Here is a 24,304-nt window from a genome sequence, read left to right as displayed (position 1 = left end):
CAGCTGGTGAGGGTGGAGCTCACTTTAACGACTCGACATACTTTATCTGCTGGGTAGCTTGTGAATTACTCCCCTGGGATCAATAAAGTTTTGTCATCTTCTTATCTATAATATTACATCATAACTGATTACTTGGTTGATTATATTTTGTATTATTAATATGAATCTTCAAAGTAGTAACTAAAGTTATTTAACAGTTGCTGCCAATTGGCGGTACATAAAATTGTTTTTAAAGTATATATTTTTCCAAAGATTTATATTGTGTATTGGTGAAGCTGCGACGCCACCAGAATTAAGAAATAATTTGAGCATAAACTGAGCAATTTTAGTGTGGATGCTTGGATTTTTAAATACTAATGATAGCTTTAGTCATTTCCCCAGTTTCTGAGGTACTTGTACATAATTTGAATATTTTAGTTTTATGCCACTTTATACTCATTGTACTTTTTTACTTCACTGCAATTATTTGACATATATAGTTACTAGTTCCTTTGCACATTACCATTTAAAAAAACCTTTAATAGAATATAAAATATGACGCATTATAAGTTAAACCAGCCAACAGTATATAAAATGTGTAAAATTAGCTCCGCAGCAGCCAGCTGTAATATTAAAATGCTGCTTGCATGTTAATGCATCAGTAATGATAATAATATAAAATCATGCAACACGCAGGCCTCCGAAGCAAGTATTATAGTACATTTATAGTACAGTACATTATTGTTTTCATTCATTTAATTTTCTAGCAAGGCTGCAAACTTGGAACATAAAAACTTTAATTTTATTTATGAACACAAACGATCACAGAAAGGTCTTATTTTAAACAAGGTGTAGAATATTGCAACACGTTGCCCACCCTTCACCCCCCTAAAGTGCACGCCCATGGACGTGCTCATTAGCTATATTCATAGTAGACCTATATATTATAGTTATGTAACTCTGTTCCTGCGAACATATCCCTCTCTTGCAGGGAAATGCACTCTCTCTTCACACAGCTGAGAAGCTGGCTGGAATAAAAAATAAATGTACAGTGAAGATGGGTCAAATCGGCCGTCAGAGTGCGGGTAAGAAGTGTGGAAGCGAAGGGCTGGGCCTCGGACAGGTTTAGCCTCATTCCAGCACGCCGTGTGCCGGAGATGGCACTTTGCTTTCTGCCCCGATCTCTTTCCTTGTCCCTTCCCCTCCACCTAACATGACGGATTCAGAGCCTCATTTCCCTCTGCGGTGATTGACGTCGCCCGCTGTCCAATCACAACGCTCGACATTGCCCCCGGCAGCCAATCGCCGTCGTACGTCGATCTTAACCCGTCAAGCACGCTACAGTGCGTTTCTGTTATGTGTGCCATGGTCTCAACCCAGCAGTGTTGACAATAGGGTGAAAAGAAACAGCCCCGAATCATAAACGAGCTAAGGAAAATACCAAAATAACAGGGGTTTGGGGGAAGACAAGCAATTGAATCAGCAACAGGAATGTAATTGCGTTAACCTAATCGTTTTATATAGCACGTATTTTGTTATTAATGGGAGTTTGAGGATTATTCCGTTGGAAGGAAAAAGGTACTCGTGGGTTTGGCTGTTTCAGGCCGAATTTTTCCTGCTGTTCCGCCGCTGCTTGGGAAAGGCTGCACCGAGCTGGAGGTAGCCTAACAGTTAGCCCGATAGATTTCCAAACATAGGATAACTCCTCGCCGCCGTCTCCGTTGCGAACCGCAAAGGATCAAGGTAAAGTACTACGATTGGAGGGGTAACAGCCACTCGGTCGGCTGCAGCTTGTCGGGCTCGGGTCTGGACTCGGGACGGTGTGTGTTTCCCAACCCAGTCGGTCTGTCAGTCTTTGGGCGCTAGCTAACGGTAGCAGCATTAGCACTGCCCCTGTATTTACATCTGGGATGATGGGTGATCGCCCAAGCCCGCCCAGGTAACGTTATTTTATTAGCACACATGTCAATTTTAGATTTGATCTATTCAATGTTTTCATGTCAGCTTCTTGTGTTTGCTTTGCAAGATGCACTGAAAGCTAGCTGGTGGCGGCTAATGAGCTAGCTATGGCTACATGTTCAACTTGAGCTAACCCGCGGTAGCCGTAGCACTGATGATAGCTAGCTACCTAAAATGCCGTTTTCTGAAATTAAGCTTTACAGCTTTGATAAAAAGGGCTGTATTGCCTCTGTGTTGGTAATTATATAAGTTTTGTTTTGTACTCTGAGGAGACAACTACCTAACGGTTTATACGTTAAATCCAGACGCTTTGTAACGGTTAATCGGCAAGCTAACGTTATGGTTGCTAGCTAGCTAACGTTAGTGAGGTTATCGCGCTGTCAAGTTTTGAATATTATGCTGCTTGCTGCTGCCAGGCCCAACATGGCCAAGCTAACGCCAGCTCTCCCAAACGGCTTGATTTTTGACCTTATGGCAGTTGATGGCCTACTTTGCTGCTCCAGCTGATAACAGTAAATATGTGACATCAAATTACACTGTACAATCTTTATTATGTTATTTGGCATAGGTAGTGGCTTAGCGACTGATCTGTCCAGGCAGAGCTGATGTCAGGAAAGCATTCGGTAAATGGGCAGGTTTGCTTAAAAGTAAATGCTGATGTTTAATCCTCATGGGTTGAAAAAAAAAAAAAAAAAGCCCTTTGAATCTGGTCTGAGACAAGTTTAGCTTCCCTGTCAAGTGAAGCCAACTGTCAAATGTGTGGTGATAATCCGATATGAACGTTGACTGGCTTTGCACTAAGATACTGTGTCTGACTTTTTAAATATGCCACCGCTCTGTCATGTTTTCTTGTATCCGCCAACGTCGTTTCAACATCTTGTGTAGTGTGCATAGACCAGTCAGAGAGAGAGAGATCATCACCACTAATGACACTGTAGTGATGAGAGACAGAAACATGGTGAGAGAGACAGAAAGATAAAGACAAGGGGTGATGGAGTGTACTTGTTGTATACAGAGAAAAACAAGCTTCTTCTGTGAGCTCAAACTTTTACTTTTATTTTGGCCTCTGCCATGTCAGTTATGGGTGAATGACAGCAGCATGGCAGAAACCAGGTGTGGTTATGCATTACATGTGATGGTATTTGCAGTGCCATTGTGTGTGTGTGTGCTTTTTTTGTTTGTGTGTGAAGGCGTGTCGCACAAGCTCATCTCCTAGGTTTATGAATGTCACATCACGCTGAGGGCAGGTCCAGCCGTGGCTGAGATGGCTTAACATCCAAAGTCTCCTGTGTTTTATGATGCCACTGGTGGAGTAACCGCCTCCTCCTTATCAGCTCTGTACGGTTGTGTGTGCATGTGTGCTCGAAAGTTGCTGAGTTCATTTGTTCTGGACTGCGTGAACAGCGTAATTATCCCATGACTGAATCACACCAATTAGATGCGCTGTCAGATTGCAGCATTCAATCAATAATGGCAACAGGATACTTTCTCAATTAGTGAGTAGTAGATATGGGATTCATACTGATATAATTAGTGCTGGGACCAGTTATCCATTTATCAGTAACTCTAGGAAATGAATGTGTATAAAATAACCGGCCCTCTTTGTTTTGCATAAATAATTTGTCATTTTGATAGGCATGATGCTCTCTTGGTCTCCTGGAATCGGTTGGCTGCAGAGTTGAAGGAGTTTTTTTTAACTTAAACTTAATATGATGCTTTACGGACAATTCTGTTAGTTTCCTGTGTTTGTCATGAACGATGCTTTGTAGGTCAGCTTTGTAAATGCAAACATCGGGATGTGAGCACAGATGTACTTTGCTGAGTGTGTGTGTGCACAGTTTACACATCTGAAACAACTAGCCAATTAGCCAAAAAAACTACAGTTTTGATAATCACATTATCATATTGTGAAGTATTTTTTTAAATGCCATAAACTCTCTGGTTCCAGCTTGTCAGATGTGAATATTTGCCGGGTTTCTTCGTCTTATAAGAGCAAACCTAATGTTTTCTGGAGTCTGTAATGGCTGCAGAGTTGAAGGAGTTTTTTTTATTACTTAAACTTAATATGATGCTTTCAGGACAATTCTTTTAGTTGTCTGTGTTTGTCATGAACGAGGCTTTGTAGCTCTCCTCTGTGAATGCAACAAACCACAGGATGTGAACACAGATACACACACATGTATTAGAGTATGTACGTACGTGTACGTATATGTGTAATTTTTGAGAATCAATTAATCGTGTAAGTAATTTTTCAAAACTGAATATCTTTGCTGAAATATTATAGACCAAATGGTTAAATCTTTTATTAAGTCTGTAGAGTAATTAATAATAATATTATAATAATAAATTAATAATTTGTTGCTGACCTGTCCTCGGAGTTGCAGCAGTTTTTGGTTTTAACTTAATATATTAAAATTTCTTGTGTTTAGACACAACAGACATGTTTAGTCACAAATGATGCTTTGTAGCTGCCCTCTGCAAATACACTTAATATATTTTGCTTTTGAACTGATGGTTGGACAAAACAAGACATTTAAAGGCGTCACCAAGAGCGTTGAGAACTGATAAGTAAACTGGTTAATCAATAAGTAAAATAATCAATCGTTAGTTGCAGCCCAATATTAATATTTTGGGACAATCTTTATCACAAGTCCTTAAAGTATCTCAGCAGTAGATAATAATATCCATCATGATAGGAGATTGTATGTTAGTATAAATGTCGTGCTGTAGCTTAAATGTTGTCTTTCTGGATTAATAGACTGTATTTCGCAATTTTCTGAATTGATTTAGTGAAATCAGGAGTGAATGCCTCTACCTGCTTGTTCTTCATATTCACATTAAATTTGTTTCCCTAGAAATCACACTTGAGTTCAGATGAAGAATTGCAGTAAAGGAACTAGTGTTCATACCCAGAGTTGAGTCAAAAATCCTGCGATGTTTGATTTTTGATTTTTGAATTTTAACTTTGGCCCACGCGTGAGATCCCCGAGCTTTCCTCCTGCCAGCCTCCTTTTTTATGTGTTTGTGTGTGCATTTTGTTCTCTCGCGTCAGCTCCTTTCGCTCTGCCTTGCCGTTGCCTATTTGTTGACTTCCTGTCGAACAGCAGCTCCCTCCCTCTCTCCTTTTCCTCCCTCCCTCCTCTTCCTCCCTTTCTGTTGCTCTCCCCGTTGTTCGCCGAGCCCCCTCCTCTCTCCTTCCTCCTTGTTCTTTAATCCCACCCTCCCCGAGCCTCTTTGGATGTCATCTGGTCTCTTATGTAAGAGGCATGGGAGGGGAATGGCTTTGGTGCTTGGGTGCCATACGCCTGACCAGCCACCATAGTCTTGCTCTCCCTCGTGCGTTGTGGTGGCACTGGAGTGTTTTCGCCATTAGCCGGCCGGTCAGAGAGGGAGAGAGACAGTTAGGGACTGATGGTTGTACATGGGGATTCCAGTGCCCCTTTGCACAGGTAAGTGGAGATGGAGTAACTCTGTGTATTTTTAAGATTTTTCTGAGGGAGAGTGATTGTAGTTTTTCCACCGAAAGCACGAAAGCATTGACAGCTCTTTGAATATTCACTGTTGCCATTGGTGATGTAGCGGGGCAGAAACTGAGAGTCGCTTACTGATGATGAATTTTTTTCCTCACTGCTTATCGAGATGTACAACTTCACAGATGCATCCTAAAACGAGTTTGTTTAATCAGAGCTGAATGAAGCTGACCGGCTGCATTAAGGATGACTTAATACAGCCGGCAGCGACTGAAGCCTGTATTAGGATGCAGTGTGTGTGTGTGTGTGTGTGTGTGTGTGTGTGTGTGTGTGTGTGTGTGTGTGTGTGAGAGGGTAGTATTTCAAAAACTGCTTAGTTAAAAGTAAAGTCAATTTTACTTCTGTAGTCCAAAATCACAAATTCAAAGGGCTTTACAGTCTGTACAGCATATAACACTAGAGCTGCAACTAACTAATTACTTCTATTATTGATTAATCTGCTGATCATTTTCCCGTTAAATCGATTAATTGCTTTGTCTATAAAATGTATAATTTCCCGGAGTCCAAGGTGATGTCTTAAAACAGTCCAAAACCCAAAGAAATTCAGATTACAATGATATAAAACAGAGAAAAGCACCAAATCTCCACATTGAAGCTGCAACCAGAGAACGGATAATGTGTTTGCTCCAAAAAAATGACTAAAACAATGAATTGGATTATTAAAATAATTGCAGATTGATTTTTCTGTCCATCAAACAATCAATTAACCAACTAATTGTTTCACCTCTGTGGCACATGCTCTTTTCTTAGATCCTCAGTTCGGATCAGGAACCCCCCCCCAAAAAAAAAGAAAAACCCTTTAGCCTGTGAGCTAAACTTTTTTTGGATATCTGATGGCAGCTGCTGCTCCTCTCCATCATCACAGCTCCTGGAACTGTGGATTTGACCGTTTTACAGAAATAAAATCTGATTTGTCACAAAGGTGTCAAAGAGTGTGTACGTCAAAGCTGTTCCACCTTAAGCCGTTAGCCGGAGATAATCTCCGAGTGAAGGTGATTTTCAGAGGCCTGCTTTGTCTGGTCGTTGCGAGGCTCAGCTGCGCACAGAAAAAAAACCAAACAGGTGTTGAGGTGTCAATTTGCAGTTTTTATTTGTGTGTTCACCGATGCTTGCGATAAGGCTGGGCTGCTGTTGGGACTCTTTTTGTATGACATTTGAATAGTCCCGTGCCAAAGTTTGAAAGGCAAAACTGTCAACTAGGGCGTGAAGTGTACATTTTTCTTCACGTCCTGCACAGTCTCAATCATGCTTTGTGTTCAGCCACAGTTTTATTTTTACCACCCAACACCGATTTTAGAACACAGCAGGACTTTCAGATTAATGGCGAGTTACCTGCCAGACTGCCTGGTGGAGGGGTTAAACCCAGCAGCCACCGATAAGACAGATCAGTGTTCAGCTGGAGGTATTTTCTCACCCTGCTGACTCTACTGAAGCCCAGCAGAAGGCTTTCACACAGATGGATCATTAGCAGCTGTGTGGTTGTGAAAGAGAAGACGGTGAGCCGTGTTGACAGATGACTCTCATCATCTGCATGTAATTGATTTTGTCATGTTTGAATATGTCTAGTAGTAAATAAAAGCACTAGTTAAAGTAAATGTACGTAGTTATGAGTTAGATTATATTTTTGAGACATTATCGATCAATCTGTCAATTAGTTTTTCCTCTGATGAATTAATCGTTTAGTATATCATGAAATGGTGAAGATTACCCGACACGCGTTCCTTAATCCCAGTGGTTACGTGTTTTTAAATGATTGTCTTCTCCAACCAAAGGGTCCACCATACAGAGATATTTAATTTACAGTGATTTAAAAAGCAGCAGCTGAATCCAACTGCTGGCATTTTTTGCTTAACAATTTACTTAAATGACTAATTGATGACCAAAATTGCCTGCGATTAATTTTTCCGTCAGTTGACCTAACAATTAACATTCATCACAAGACAAATAGCAAGGGTTCCTGCAGTGTTTTATAGTGGAGGCGCCCTGCCTCGCATGCAATAAAGAACCAACGTCAGAAGTTTAGTATAAGTGTAATATTAGGCTTATTAGGCTTATTAAACGACTGGCACCACATCACACAGCAAAAGTCATGTATTTAAGTCAGGTGATTGTTTAAACCATCATCTCGTATCTACACTGATAACGAGAAGAGATGTGTGAGGATCACGTTGTATGTTTGCGTCATTAATCACTTTCAAAACTGCATTGCACTGAATATGATGGATGATCAGCTGTGCAGCCTCACATAGCTTGTAAAAGGCTTGCACTGTCAGCTAGTGCTGTCCATATCCTCAGGCAGCAGGATGACGTGTGTGTGTGTGTGTGTGTGTGTTTGTACTGAAGGCTGAGTGTGTCCCAGTGCCTCTCCTCTGTCCGCTCTGTCCACTGTTATATATGAGGCCTGGTGGACATACTGTATGACTGCCTGTGTGACTTTGACGGCGCATTAGAGATGCAGCCAGCGCAGAGTACGGCCTGCAGCGTCTCATTCATGTCTTATTACGTAACGATTTTAGCTCTGAGTTCTAATTCATTTCTTCTTGGACCTTCATGTCATCCGGCTGAGTTAGTGTGGACTGGATCAGGGTCTTTGTCCTCTCCTGACATCAGTCCATGACACAGCGATTTAAGAAAATAATTAGATTGACACTTAAATTACTTGACTGTAAGTTAAGCTTCAGTCTGTAGATCGATTCCATTATAAGTAGGATTAGATGGAGTTTGAAACTTGATATTGATACGGTATCGGTATTTTAAGTCATGTATCTTTGGGGATGGTAATGTCAGTCACGTTGGTCCAGTCCTAAACATAACATGCCAACATGTTGACATTGTAAATGTGATTATGTGACATTAATATGCAAAATGGTAACATGCTAGCTTGATATCTGTATGCATATTGCTGCTGGTCTATTGCGTATTTGTTTAGTACAACGTTTCAATATATGAGGCAGATGAATAAACATTACGACAGCTCACACACACACACACACACACACACACACACACACACACACACACACACATATATATATATATATATATATATATATATATATATATATATGCTACACTAATTATCCAATAAGATGACCAAAAAAACCTAGCAGATGTAACACTTTGGGGAAACGCACACATAGCCATCCAGGTATTCAAAAAGGACAAGCTAAAATGTTCCATTAAAAGCCAGAACAGGTACTAAATCAACCTTGTGGTGAGATTGTCTCCTCAACTGCTGTTTCCAAGGTCATGAATGGACTTTGAACCTCAGCTTTTAAGCCAACATGGGCCATAAAGTCCTTAAAGTGCTCAGACATTTTTTTTTTTTTTAAATTTAAACCTCAACAAGTCCATGATATCTGGGATTGACTTTGCTGAGGAAGATCCAGAACAGCTACGTACTAAAATGACCTTGTGGTTGAGATATTTTTCTGAAATGCTGTTTCTGACATCAAGAAGAATGAACATTGAACCTCAGTTACATTAATTGTTAGAAGGCTTAAATGCTAATCGTCACATCAGCACGTTAACATGTAATAGCTGTTAAAATGCATCAGACCAATCTTTACGTTCTTTGCGGTGAGGTTAAAAAGTTATGTGATAAAAAAAAAAGCGAGTGTTAATGAGCATCACAGCCTTGTGTCTCGTACCGTGTCTCAACTAATCTATGGTATCATCAGACGGTTCCTCGTCCCCTCTGACGGCTGGAAAAAGAAATCTTGTGCGGGTGTGATTCAGAAAAGTAGTTTGCAGTGAAAAGTGTGACTTCTTCTGTGGCTTTCTTTTGTTGTCACTGCCTAAGCAGCCAGTTTGTTAGAAGATCCTTAGACATAATCAGCAGCAAACACACAGCAGTGGACGTTTCCTCAGCTTCCTCCCACTGAGGCGACGCCTCGCAGCCGCAGAACAAGCTCCATTGTTGTGGGTAGACTCTGGTGTTTTTGGTGTGTGTGTGTGTGTGTGTTGAGTGTGTTGGTCCATTGGCAGGTAGGAAGGCAGTGTGTTTGTGTACAGCTAAGGCTTAAATAGTCTCCCATGCTGGGAAAATGAGGCCGTCTGCTGTGGCTGCACAGGTTTGTTGTGAGACTGATACAGAGCTAAAAAAAAAAAAAAGTCAGTGGTTATGTGGTTTCCTTTCTCTTTTTTTTTTTAAATTTGCTTTCATGAGCTCACTATCAAGAAGAAACTTAAGGCTGTGGAGCTGAGCAAGAAACAGATTATTTTGAATAATTTCACAATTTATTGGTTCATTTATAGATTCTATTTATTCCTAGTGTCTTATTTGTTTATTTAATATTGAACACTTTAGGGCTCCATACATTCAGATTGTGTTAACCCCCGTGTGTTTCTCCCAGCAGGGCTATGTCCTCGGCAGCCACCACATCTCCATCTGTGGACAAAGTGGACGGATTTTCACGGAAGTCTGTCAGGAAGGCCAAGCAGAAGCGGTCGCAGAGTTCGTCCCAGTTCCGCTCTCAGGGCAAACCCATAGAGCTCACGCCCTTGCCACTGCTCAAGGGTAAGGGGGGAGGAGGGTGTGGGTGTGTGTGTGTGTGTGTGTGTGTGTGAAAGTTGGGGATGAAGCGTGGGAGGCTGAAGGGGTGATAACCCCGCCAAACACTCACATTAAGTAACTGCTGAAATCCACGTGTAGCTATGTTTCTGCAAAAGTAATCACATTATATTTATTATGAACAGATCACAGATAAGAAGGGTGTTTCACAAATGAAGCTTGTCAATGAAAGTCTTGCTTCATTAGGTGCAACTTTGTCCGATGTAGATCAGTTTCAACACGGTTTTAACTTGTGACTTCTCCATTTAGGATTCTTGAAGTCTGGCGTGCGCAGTCACTTTTTCAAAAATTCAAGTTAAACTGAAAGGGAACTAACACTGTTCTAATTAATCTTAAACTATCTCCGTTCATTCGTGGTCCCTTCACCGCCTCACTTGAGTGAAAAGCTAAAGTTACTGTAAAGCACATGCATTTTACAAAGCCAGTTTGCTGACAGGGCAACAAGGCATGCAACAGATGCATTTCAAATAAAAGGTGACAGCCCTACTGTTGAATTACCTGTTTGCGCCAGCGACTTGTAAACAAGCCGAGTAGAGGAATGCAAATTATGGATGGCGGAAAGCAATGTACAATCGCTGTAGTTACACGCCTAAAACGGAAGGAAATAGATTTGAAGCGCAAAAATATGTGCGCAAACCATGAGCCCTTGTAGACAGCTGACTAAAATAGAAGCGTAGGCTGTCTGTTCAGTCAGACGCGGTGAAAAACGGGGCTGAAACGCCCCCCCTGTGTAGAAGAGCCTTTACAACACAGCAACTTTAAGCCGTTAACTGAGGTGAGTTCACCTGGAATGACAAATAAATTGTGTTAACTTCTTTAAGGACTTGATGGTGGACTTTTAGGGGCACCTGGTAGTCCACGGGTTGAAGATGACTATCCTCGGACATTTTGTTGCATGTCAACTATTCTACGTAGTTGTGCATCATTTTAAATATTTATCCCTGAAATTCAGTCATATTTGGTGTCTTTGAAAACTCTTGTATTAAATATAAAATAAAGTTCTTTGGGTTTAAACATTTTTTAGCTGCACAACATGAGTTAGTATAGCCAATAAATATTTGCCTCGTGGTGTCAAGATTCTGCAGTGATTTTTCGACATTAGCTTCACCTTTACCCCAGCTTGTCTTTTAGCATGTAAACCACGCGCTGAGCGTGTGTCTGTCTGCTCTCTGCCTCCAGAGATGCCGCCATGAAATTTGGAGCCCAGAAGTTGTTGTGAAACTGGTGCAGCGTCGACCGGACCTGCTAAACTTGAGCCACTTATTTTCCTGCCTTGCTTGTTCCAGAGTCTAGCTCTGCCTGCGTGCTGTTGTTGTTTCCATGCCCACTCCTGTGTGTGTGTGTTAGTTAGCTAGCTAGCTACATGCCCAGACAGGTAGATCATTATGATGATCACATCACACAGGGCAGGTCAGTGCTGCTGTCTGCCTGTGTCACTGACAAGGAGAAAAGATGTCTTAAATCTTCTGATTCCACAAAATTTGTTTGGTTCATAGCATACATCAAACACATCATGGTGATAGGTAGCCTCTATGATAAGGTAAAGCTTTTTAAGCTAAAAATTCTCTTCTATCCTGTTAATCCTCATGGGACCCCTTGGATTCATCTTTGGGGGTGCTGACCCCCAGGTTGGGAACCACTGACTTAGATGTAGATTGATTTTAAACAGATTTTATTTTACAATGCATGTTTATGTGATGCTTTGTTTAGTTAAGGAATGCCAATGTATCACTAAGCAGTGGAGTGTATTGTCAAAGTGAACTGGGCGATGTGTGGTATGCAGCTGGGCGTAGTAAAACACAATGAGACTCCACCTCACGTTTCACTTGTGTAAATACAACAGTGGTGTGGTTCTGTGGTGAAAGCAGGAACACTGCCACACAGAAACCAGACAGATCCATCACCTGTCAGTTTGATAGAAAACCACTTCCTGGTTCCTTCTCAGGCTGAGGATCGCCCATCTGCATCACAGAGGGCAGTGCTTACATTCAGTACACGAAGGGAACCCTGAGCTCTCCCTGTGTTTATGTGTTTGTGTGCGTATAAACATCTACATCCAGCATACGACAGCACACCTGACCTCCACCCTCATACACAGACTTAATGTTGATTCCATGAACAGCAGACATCATTAGTAAAAGTACACACGCTGATAAAGAAACAAATACCCAAACAACATCAGGGTTGTGTGAAGTGTTTTCAAAGAAAGGTTCCTAAAAAGCACAATGTCTCATTTCCCTTTTCTGTGCATCTACCTGGACAACCACAACTGCATTATTATAGAACAAAAATATGCAAAATGTAATCCCAAACATTTCTTTGCTAAATATCATGATCACAAATATAAAGCAAATGTTGTTTTTGTGTACTTTTTCAAATTCATATATTTTAACTTCTCTCTGTGCAGTGTTTTTCAAAGTAATTTTTTTTTTTAAACAAAATTCACAAAAGTATTTACGTCTTTATGACTTAGTGGCACAGCTATTTGGCAAGCTGTGCACCAAATGTGTAATTTCCCTGCTTTTTCAAGTCACAGTTTCTCAAAGATCCACTTTTAATCTAATAAATCATTTTCAGTCAGGAGAAGAATTTTCCTTTCGTAGTGTCAGATGATTCTTTGTCTTGTCATCTAAGATTAGTGTTCAGATGTGAGGGGAAAAAATGAAATATCCTCTCTGTAATGATCTGTCTGAATTTGAAATTCAGTGTATAAGCGCAACAGGCCGAGCTTTGTACTCCAGCAGGGAACATTCATAAAATGCACTCTCACTCTGAGCTATTGCTGCCCTGTTGCCTTCTCAGTAAATTAGACAACTGAGCACGAAATGGAGGAAACTTGTGAGCCGTGAACCGATAAAACCTGACACCACGTGTGGAAGCATTTTACACCTGACACTGTAAAAGGAAAAATTGTAAATAAAGGTAAGGCTGTTGCCTAACATTGCAAATGCCTTGCTGTAACATTACCACCACAACAAATCTGAAGTCACCTGTTAGTACCCTGATAATCAGACTCATTAGCCATTTTGTTTTCACTTTAAAACTGATGAACAAATAGTGGATGTGAATGGTGATTCAGATGTCTGGAACCAGGCTTAACCTGTTACCTTGTGACTCGAGTGATTTCTTATCCGTTCTAATGTAGCTGAGTTATTTTGTTGGTATTTTCGTGGGAATATGAATGAATACCTCCAGTTTACATGGCAGCTAATTGTTAGCTAACTGCAGCTCTCCTGACAATTTGGTGAAATATATTCTGTCAGGACATCCCTCCTAGAAATGAAACAAAGCAGTAGTACTTAATACAGTATTATTTCTAACGCGGGTTACAGTTTAGTTGTGTAATTGTACAATGAGTATTGCAGCAACAAATGCCATATGTGTAGAAGACCTGACAGAATGTACTTTCAGTTACTGCCATACTTTATTTTAGTTAGTGTTTTGTGGCTGTACTGTATTTATCCGTGGCTCGCTTTTCAGCACCTCCCTGCTTCAGTTTCACACATTCACTTCACATTCACAGAGCTGCACACATTTCTCACCTCCCCAGTACAATCGCAGTCTGCTGCTCCTCACCGCCGAGCAGCTCCACTGGAATTCAGCTTTTACACAGCGCAGTCGCTTCAGGAGGCGGTTTACTCACAACAGAGTCGGGCTGTCCTGAATTAGAAACATAGCCGGACACGTCACTGATAACAGATTTCATTTCTTTTCTGCTGCTTCTGTACTGTACTTTGTTCCTGCAGAGACATACTGTACCTTTTTTATGAAGCAAAACACAGTGCAGATAATCACGTTTTTAAATCATGGCTTGAGTACATCAGTGATGTGTAGTTCTGTTTGAGAGTAGTGCTAAGCCTCTGTTTGGGCAGGCAGTGTGGCTGCTGGTGGAGGGTCTGTGCAGAGCAGATATGAAGGTTTTTCCATTATTTTGAGCTATATTTTGTGCTCATATTAATCTGCATGATCACGAGTTTCGTTTGGTGGAGTCTGCAGCTTGGTTCCCACACTATGATGGAGAATCATGGAGGACTTTGGGGAGAGACTCTTTGGTACGATGCCTGAGTTTCAGTACTGATATCAAAATGATAATTTTCATACCATCCTTTCAGAAATGTAAACCTGCTAAACATGCTTTCGGTTTTCTACAAAACTCCTTTTTCATCTTACAAAAGAAGTTAAATCTTGTCTAATCTTACCAGACGTTTGAAGCCAGCTTTCACTATTTGCAATACTGTGCGCTAAAGACGAGTTTTTTGAGGTTCAGGCCTAATCACCACCTTCATACACTTAGCAAGCATTAGCAAGCTGTCCAGTGTGGCTGTAAAGGTGTTGGGGCCGTGATGGGAAAGCAACTCAGCCAGACATTTCTCTTGCACTGACACGGTGTGCAAAATGTTTTGGCAACGAGAGACCAAAGTGATGCTAATGTTTGATTAATGTGCCAGTTTTAGCTGATTAACAGCATTTTTGCTTAATGTTACTAAATATGAATTTTGTAATGTACAGTGAATTGGCCTTAATGTTAGCTGGCATCCACTAAAAATTAAAGGTGCTAATATCCTGAAATGCAATCCTGCAGCTTTAAATTGTTTGTTTATTTACACTTAAAGGCATAGTTCAACATTTTGGAAAATATAATTATTTGCTTTCTTTTTGAGAGTTAGATGAGAAGATGGATATCACTCTCATGCCAAGATATGGTTAGCGTAGCTTAGCATACAGACTGTAAGCAGGGGGAAACTGCTCTGTCCAAAGTTTAAAAAGTACATTTATTAACACCTCAAGATCATGTTTTTTTATGTGCACATTATAATTATAGTTCTTTTGTGTTTGTATATTTGCTTTTGCTCAGAAAGAAATTGAAAAATTAATATCCCAAAACGCTGATATATTCCTTTTAAGCTGTGAAACAACAACAGTCGCTGCAGTAAAGGGGTCATAGTGAAAAATTAAAGATGAGTGTGGGATTATGAGGAGTTGGAAGCTGTCTGATAAGTGAGCAGAAACAGCTTCAGCATGCAGATTGTGAGATGTAAGCATGGAGGTGGAAACCAATGCAACTATTCACAAAAGTAAATGGGAACCATTTTTTCACACAATTTTAGAGTACCACAGTGCAAGCTGGTATATAAAGCCTTGGACTTGTTCTGTCTTTAAGCACATGTGCACTGAAGATGCTTTTGTGCCCTTTTGGTCATCCCGAGCTGCTGAAATGAAAAAGCACATAGCAAAACCACAGCCTGTAGTTTGTGAGGGAGCAAGAGTGTCTCATTTATTTAATTCTGGTCACAAGACAACTACTCTAACCTCTGAGGCTCCCTGCACTTCCGTATATGTTTGCCTCTTCCACTTGTCTGTTGTGAACTTTAAGCCACAGATAAACAGCAGACTCTGTGTGACGAATGCCAAAATCCCCGTGTTAAACCATCAACCAGTGAAATTGAATAAATAAATGAAATCAACCATTGTGGGCCAACAGAGCTAGCCTCAGACAAGCAGTATGCGATTTGCTCAAAAGATGCTCTGTGTTTGGCGTCACATTGCCGCTTTTACTAATCGCCACGATCTCGGAACATATGGACATCCTGGTCTTGAACTGCCTGTTGGACGATGTAAGAGTCTGTCCATTCTGGATTAAAAGCTCTGTTTCCGCTGTCTACTTTTCTCTTTTAGAGCACGCCATGTGACATTATTTCTCCGCCTCGTCTGTGTGTGTGTGTGTGTGTGTGTGTGTGTGTGTGTGTGTGTGTGTGTGTGTGTGTGTGTCTCACTTACTGACTCGAGTCGCAATGCTCATCGGAATGCACAGATTTGATTGGCCGAGTAGCATCACGCGAGATGATTTACAACGCATGCAATTGGTCTGTGAGTTTCCTGCTAAACCAGTGCCGTAAAGGCTCGAAAAGCTGCACCGGTTAAAATAGAAACGCTCCGTCAAAATGTAATAATTCTCAACAATTTACTGATATTCTCTACAGCAGCATGACAGAGGACGGGTCAGAAATGAACAGGTCTTGGAGCAAAAGTGCCCTTGAACGCTCATAAACTATTTTCCATTTTATTTAATTTTTTTTGCTGTTCTCACTTGTTATTTTTTCAAATAAAACTCAGTTCAGGAGGCAAAAAACAGACGGCATCCTACTGCAGACAACCATAATACGAGTGTGGCCTTCAGGTACGCCACACAATGGCGTCTCTTTTACTGACAGGCTCTTCTACCTCTAATCCCTCAGCGTTATATAACTGCCAGCGAGATGTGTATCGGGCAGCGCTGTATTTTATTAACTGGCTGGCAGTCTATGAGGCCGCCCCAAGGATCGCCCATTTGGGAATGTTTTACACCAGCGTTCAGAGAAACAGGTCAGGGATATATATATTTCTGTTTTTCAAGATTTTAGTGTTTTCAAGATCGTTTTTCTACCTTTCTACAGTTTATTCTATTTTTATTTGTTACCTCCATGCTGCATTTTTGTTGTCATTTTAGACTATATATTCTTTGTTGTTTTACAGTTTGTTTTTTCTTTAAATTCTCTCTCTTATTCCTTTTGAAATCGAAATTCCTGCTCTCCTTCTGTGTATATGTTGCTGCATGTATTTTTTTTAAGATTGATTGTTTTTTTTTATAAGAAAGAGAGGGATATATGCCAGTTATCAAGTTATGTTATAGTATGACAGTGGGGATGTGCTTCCTCTTTTTTGTGTTTTCAGGCCACAACTCAACAAAAACAAACCTGTTCTCCTGCTTGTCCTTCATTTAACCTTTCCTTATTGGGATGCATATTTCTGTCTTTCTAATGGAGGAAGCTGCTTTGCTGTGTTTCTTTCCCTCCATTTCCATAATCTCTCTGCATTTGCCTCCCGCCTTGAGGTACACATGTACACAGCAGCAGCAGCAGAAGTGGGCGTATATCTGGATAGATATACTCGGCGCTGTCGGTTTAGCAGACTGCAAAAGTACATCATCAAGATGCACAAATCACATCTTTCCCCCTCCTCTCCTCCTCCTCCTCCTCCTCCTCGCGGGTTAGTCACCGTCACAGGTCAGACTTCATTCAAAAATGACAAGCAGGGTCTTGGTAAGCATGGTGGATTACAGAAATCCCGTCATTGGCAGTGCAGCTCATTCCTAGACGTTTAGAGGAAGACGAGGAGGGCGCAGTTTCCTCAAGGGGATCCCCGGGCAAACGGGCGATGCAAGCAGTAGGAAGTTTTACAACAGATCCAGTCGATTTCTGTTCATAGCCAAAGCCCCTGGTTCAACAGATAGTGACTTACCTCTGTGAATTTTTTTTAGAATGATTAAGGAAATGCCTACGTTACGTTAAGTTATGGCCCAGGATGTACCTTAATCCAGATCCCAGATTATAGCAGAGTGCTCTGCCTGGCTTCAAGGTGTTTAACGACTCTGGGACCCTGGCACTGCATAACAGGTCAGATTGAGCTGCAGATGTGTAATTAGCTTTTTGTGGGTCAGTCAACTCTATGTAGTTTTGTAAAAGTTTTGTAATGAAAGTTTATTGGAAAAGCTGTCGTATGTGCTAACACCATTGTTGCCGTTTGGTGTTGTCTGACACAAATAACCTGTTTATAATACCCAACAAGTATATAATTAAATAGAAAAACCCTCAAAATTTTGGCAGGAGCAGGCCAAGCATGCTAACCGAAATGTACACGTGAAGCAACATTATAGCAAGCCATTTTTAAAGCACTATAGCATTCAGTCTATGCCGTCACTAATGGTGTAGCATGTTTGATTGTTTTGATTGTTTGAATCTTGTAAATGAAAGGGAAAATCTGAAAAAAGGTTATAAGAATGATGCTATTCTCACTTCCCTCAGCAACTACTTCCAAACTGCCCTTGAGCAAGGCCCTTAATCTTCCAGCACAAGGCTCAGGTTGTACTACACAGCTCCCAAGTAGGACTGTATACAAATTTGTGAATGTGAAGTAAAAACAAAAAGCATGGACACCCCACCAGAGTCTCCTGAATCAATAAAGATTAAATAAAAAGCCACAAAACTGGAAAAAAATCGAAAAGGAAATTGGAAGCATTACTTGCCCTTGCCTCCTGTAGACCCCAAGGGTTTGGATTTTTGTGCTGCTGTTACTTGTGTATGTGTACGGTCAAAAGTAATAAACATTCATAAGAGGAGGGCAGGAAAAAATGCCAGCAAGCTCCCTGGTTACCACCAGAGTTGGCATAGCAACAAAAACATCACATTGCCTGGATGAATCCACCTTTCATGTACCATGGTATGAAAAGATTCTGCAGTAGTATCGTAAATATACAATAGGAATTATATAATCTCATTTACATACACGTTACATTTGCTACATATTTTAAGCTTAATTTAGTGTTTCCACAGAGATGTTTGCTTAAGGAGCTAGAACAAGGAATGCAAAGGAGAGAGAGAGAGAGAGTTGAAGAGGCTGGCGGGAAACCTGGAGGAAGGATTAGGAGTCTTTTTTAATGTTCTGTGGCAGAGGAAGGAAAGAAGGAGGAAGAGGAGGGGAAGGAGATGGTTCCTGTCAGGCAACGGCTTAACATAAACAAACTCAACTCCTTTTCTGTTTGGGAATCTGTCCGTCCCATCCTTCTTTCATTCACTTTCTCCTCTCCTCACATGCAAATAGGCAGCATTGAAACATTTCAAATTTCATATCATGATGTCAAGATCATATTACAAGAAGCAAAAAGTCTCGCAAAATGATCCCTCACCGTGTTAGATTCAAACCTAGATGTGCCTGTGACGCAGTAGAGAAACAGGAAGAGGAAAAACGTGGTGAAACGTGTTCATCAACCTGCAGTGTTTCTTTCTCCCATATTTAGTTTTGATAAAGCACCGCCTAATCACTGTGATTCGAATAATCAATGCTGACATTTCCAAATGTAAAAACATGGTTACGATAGAAACAAAGTAAATAAAGAGTTGTAGCCAAACTCCCTCCAAAATTTGACATTATACCTTTTAATAGATATTCATGCAAACGCAACGTCTAGTTAATCAGATTTTGAATACCCCATTTAGGGATCCCTTCAATATAAATTACTTAGCAGTTTATCTGTTACAGTTCTGACAGAAATGTTTGAATTTATCTGGCTTAGCTCTGTTCATCTGTCTGGAGCAGCTTCAGATTGCTCAATAATAAGCAAAGCAAATTTTTCAATAGCAAATTCCTTCTGATGTGTATCCATTGTAACGTTTTTAAAAATAAACATAACGCGGTCAAACCCACACCCAATGTGGTCTATAACATAACATTGTAATAATAACTTGCACAGCCAATAATATGTAGTAAGTAAACGTGTAGCAGTAGTGCTAGCTTAGCTACTTGTGTCTGTCACGTGACCCTTGCCTTCCTCGTCGTAGTGGTCCTTTGAGAGTCTCCCTCTTATATGCCATGATGGGAAATTACAACTAGTCACCGGCCAGATTTATTTTCACTGTCTTTATTGGGGTTTTGGTACAAAACCTAATTGAATACTAACAATTTTACACAAAAACTCAGCATATCTCTGCCTCTGCTGCTTCCATTAAGACCATTAATTTCTAAATCCATCTCTTTCAAGTCCCTCCAACTTAATGGAAGCACAATATTATATTGCTGTAGTTTTAGTTAATCTACAGTACTAAAATCTAAAAGATTTTATAAGCATCCCTGAAACTAAAAAGTAAGAAAATGTACCAAAAGAAGAACCACTCCAGTCAAAGCATAACCAAACTCCTGTTTGCCTTAACCCAAACAAAAGACGTAGACAAAGAGGAAAAAGGACAATTGCCACCAGCCAAAAGTTTTACACTTGCCTGTGCCTGTTAAGTCTGGCTGGTAAACTGAAAGTACTGGAGTAAATTTGTAATCCACCAACGTCCGTGTGAGGAGAGGAGAAAGATTTGTGAGGTTTCCTGTGCTCGTTCTCCCCCTTCTGCTCCTGTGACTTGTTTTCCTCCTCCCAGCTCTAGTGGAGGTGCTCTCCTCTCTTTCCTCACTGACGTTAGCTGCTGACGTCTCACAATCAACCCCCTCCTATCACAGGCACTGTGGCAGAAATGGGAAAAACATGACAAACACAGCCTGTTGGAGCACATTTCTGGTTTTTAACAGCAACCCGGGCTAATGTGGGCCAAATCCTCATGTGGCTGAACGTGTTGTCGGCATTTTCAACCCGAATTAGGTTCCTCTCACGTCCACCTCGTGTAGGAGGACTGATGTGTATCCGACCTCTCTGGGCTGCAGGCTTTAAAAAAAAAATAAAAAAGAGGAGCAAAAAATAGAAATAAAGAGAGAGACCAAGATATACAATGCTGCACAACCTGCCCCTGTCTCTCTCTCCAGCTTCCTCTGGTCTCTGTTTGGCCAATGAAGCCCACCGACACGCTGCCTCGTCTTCCCTCCCCTCCACGTCCTCCCCTCAGGAGAAACCTGATCCACGCGGTGTCTCTTTGCATTTTTCCAGCTCCACTCGCTACAAACAAGCCACAAGTGGAGCGTGGGTCAGCTAAAACTTCTGTTATCCACGCTTGGCTCAAATCAGCTCACACTGCAACGTTCATGACTGTCGTTTTCTACTGTTGGTGCCTAACAGGGAGTGGAAACCTGATTAAGTGAGTGACAGTGTTCTTGTTTGTGTGCTTGTGTGTGGGGGTGGGGGGGGGTGGAGGGGGGAGTGCTAGCACCAGCTAGCACAGGAGCATTGAGTGTTAAAGTTAGCCTCTGCTGTCAAGGGCTGTCGCTGCGACCAGCCGACCCAGCCTGTCATGTGTGTGTGAGGCAGATGGAACGGTAGACTTAAAATGGACTGGGAATGGTAACAGAAGACGAGTGTTTTTACTGGCTGAGAGGAGAATGGAAAGTTCACTGCTGGAATCAGTACATTTTATCTGTATGATTCCACATGGAAGAATGTGTTGCTTTGTACTCGAGCAAGTTGTTGACGTTCTACGAGGGTTGATTCAGTCCGTGGCTGGGTATCAAACCCGTCCTGAATTGGAACCAGGGATTCGTTAAGAAACATACCTTTTGATTCTGCTTCGATATTCTGGAAAGTGAAGTTTGGGCCCCCTGAGCTTCCATCTACTTTGCTGTTAAGCATGTGCCAATACACAAGTATATTTAGTGTTTACAACATAGGGTTGCAACTACTGATTATTTTCATTTTTGAATAATCAATCAATTATGTTTTTTTGATTAATTGTTTAGTCTAGTGTGTCTAGTGTCTACATCCCAAGGTTGAACTTCAAATGTCTTGTTTTGTTCAACCAACAGTCAAAAACCCAAATGTAATATGAAAAGCATCAAATCCTCACATTTGAGAAGTTGCTGCTGATTAAATTTCTGTTGATTCACTAATCAATGAATCGACTAATCGGCTCACCTCTTTTACAGTAAATATTTTGGTTTGTTTTATTTCTAAAATAATATAACAAGAATCTGTATCGGGATTCAATAGGAATTGGAAAAGTGGAACGAGAATTGTTTATCGAATAATAGAATTTGTATAAATTTAAATAGAACATTTTTGGGTACTAGTGCTAATAAGATACCTGAGTTTTGTCACTGACACTTACTACAATACTTTGTCAATACCTTTTTCTACAAAACCTTTCTTGTCATTAAAACAAAAGAAGAAATGCAAATTTTGTCCAAACACAAGCAGTGGTAAGAACTTAAACGATAAGTCTGAAATTATGATTTACATTAGGAACTAATAAAAGTAAAGGCAGAACAAATCTGGCCTTGGATTTTGGTGCTTTTTGATACTTGGTTCTATGGGCACATTAAAGTTGGAAACAAAAACATTACAGTAGGTATTGAGGTTCAGCCCTAATCGATAAAATCTAAACAAAACCAACTTTAATCCAATTCATGGCAGCTGAGATCAGCATGTACTGATGTAGACACAGCTTGTCCTGACACCACACAAACACATACACATGTGTGTGTCGACCAATGCGTGGCTTTGCTCTTGTGTTAGGAAAACGCTGCAGCAGAAGGTAGTGAGTGAGCCGAGGTGAAGGACAGGTACGTCCTGTGTTGTGTTTTGTTGAGTTTGATTCGGTGGTGCTCGTGTGTGATGGAATTCCTGCTATGCGAGTCCTGCGAGCGACCCGGCCCTCTGACCTGGACTTGTGAACGCCGTCTTTGTGCGAACCGTCCCAGACGATCATTCCTGCTGCTGCCTCAGAGAGCGGCTTTTACGTTTCAGACTTTGAGCTGATGCTCAACAAACAGCGTCCTGCTCAAGGAAACTTTTGACATGAAACACGAGCTGTAAGGCGGTTCAAACCTGCGACCTGTCAGTTATGTGAGGGTCTGCCCAGCCAGTGCCAAACAATGCTACCCTGCCAGCCGTGGATACTGACGTCTCAGAATTGAAGCAAATTAAATATTAAAATATATAGAATTTTAAAAGAATACAAAACATGGCAAAGAGAGTGAAAATATTTGCTAGTTAAGAAATTAAAATGTTTAATATTTCAAGCTTCAAGCAGTCTGCATCTTGAGACCTACAGTGATTGTAAGGTTATAACAGTGAGAGTATTTACAGGTTTTCTCATGTAATTTTAAACTGTCTATTTTTAGGTTAACTGTTCAGACAAAATAAGTAATTGGAAGATGTACATATTTTCTCGATTAATCGTTTGGTCTATAAAATGTCAGAAAACTGTGAAAGATGCCCATCATAATTTCCCAAGGTGATATTGCTTGTTTTGTCAGACCAAAAGTCCAAAACCCAAAGATATTCAAAGTACTGTTTAAATTACCATCATAGAAGAAAACCAGGAAAATATTCGGAAAATATAAGTTTTGTCATTATTCTTTGAAAAATGACCTAAATGATTAAAAGGTTAAGTTGTTGCATATTAACTTTCTTTCAGTTGATCAATCAAATAATCCTTTCAAGTCTATAGTAGAGTAACGTTAAGACAGTTCTTGACACTAATATCATTTGACACTGTTGGGCACACGGCACTTAATTGTAAGCAAACAGGTGATTGGCAACAAACAAATGGCATTTAAATACCGCTTTAGTATCCACTGCATAGTGCTGAGGTAGTGTAGAATAAATAAAAAGCAAAATGATGTGTCTTTCCATGGAGGCGTTGAGTAACGCAACAAGCATCATTAGCGTGTACAGCTCAGGTAGGAATAGAAACCATCACACTGGAAGGGTTGGTGGTGTTTTGTTTTTGTCATGTTCACTCATTGAACTGTACAGGGAATAAAACCTCTAACCTTGATGTGTGTTAATACCAGACTCCAGCAACAAAAAGGCAAATCTAGACATCACTGATTCAAACAACAGAAGGACACAGGGTGCTGCCTTTGGGTTTTAGTGTCTGAGGGCATTTATTGAAGGTGTTCTTTGGTTAAGGGTTATGGGGATTAAAAAAGCTCCAAGGCACTCCTAAAGGAAAGGTTCACAATTGATCAAGTCTGTCATAAAACCGTATACACACTGTGGCAGGTGTTTCTTGCTGTAATCACTCCTCCTCATACTGGCCATTAAGAGATCCCTTCCTAATACGCTTTGTTAACTTCAGATAAACTCTTGAATACATTTTTGCACAGAACAAGGATGAAAGCGCATTAGGAAGGGACGCAAGCAAAGCCTGTTTCAGTGTTCATAAAATGCACCCGAATATTGTTTTAAGACGGACGAACCTATCCTTTTTTTAAGGCAAAAATGCAAAAGGCCTTATTTTCACGTGTAGCTCAAAAGGAAATATTAAAGAAAAACTTGGTCTTATGTCCATTACAAATTAGCTCACCAGACTTTTTTCATGCAGTTTGAAGATGAAGGTCTTTTGATATTTCATTGCATGTCACTGATGAAGCGTTGATCGTGCTTCCTGGAGCGTTTGCTCTCATTAGAAGCTTGCAGGAGTCTTATAGATATAATTCAGACATTTAGTACCTGTGATACCTTGTTGCACCTCCACTGAAGTGAAAGTTACTAGGGCCTCCATAGCTCTGCCATCTGCCATGTTGTTGGCTACAGTAGCTGGGAGCAAAGTTTATCCAGGATGACTGCATGTGTTAATGATTGACAGCAGCCTGGCACCTTGCAGGGACGCTTATATGAGACCTTAGAACATGGAGGCAGGGGCAGGGGTAGTTTGTATCTGGGTCATGAATATATATTTAAATGTTGGAGTACTTCTATTACACAAACCCTGACATGTTACCTGTATTGGGTCAGCACATGTGCATACAGTTCTGTGCAACAGTTTCAAACAAGAAAATAACTGTGTTACCG

At 40.7% G+C, this 24,304-nt stretch overlaps 1 protein-coding gene across 6 annotated transcripts in view; it reads left to right on the top strand.

The window, feature by feature from the left end:
• The first annotated feature begins 1,323 nt into the window (after positions 1-1,323).
• Positions 1,324-24,304, top strand: part of ppp2r5eb (protein phosphatase 2, regulatory subunit B', epsilon) — a 55,119-nt gene continuing 32,138 nt past the window's right edge. Inside the window, exons 1-2 of one of the 6 annotated variants that reach the window (XM_044166102.1) lie at positions 1,324-1,722; positions 9,827-9,987. In XM_044166102.1, the coding sequence (XP_044022037.1) occupies positions 9,831-9,987 (157 nt within the window). In that variant the 5' untranslated portion in view covers positions 1,324-1,722; positions 9,827-9,830. Of the gene's footprint in view, positions 1,919-5,240; positions 5,388-9,823; positions 9,988-20,022; positions 20,649-24,304 lie in introns of those variants that run through there. The other 5 variants (XM_044166101.1, XM_044166100.1, XM_044166098.1 and 2 more) reach the window with 5 other exon arrangements.

Source organism: Siniperca chuatsi, linkage group LG15 (genome assembly GCF_020085105.1).
Source record: "Siniperca chuatsi isolate FFG_IHB_CAS linkage group LG15, ASM2008510v1, whole genome shotgun sequence".
Taxonomy (NCBI): domain Eukaryota; kingdom Metazoa; phylum Chordata; class Actinopteri; order Centrarchiformes; family Sinipercidae; genus Siniperca; species Siniperca chuatsi.
Note: the sequence above shows the minus strand (reverse complement) of the source record. Positions and strands in the feature narration are given on the sequence as shown.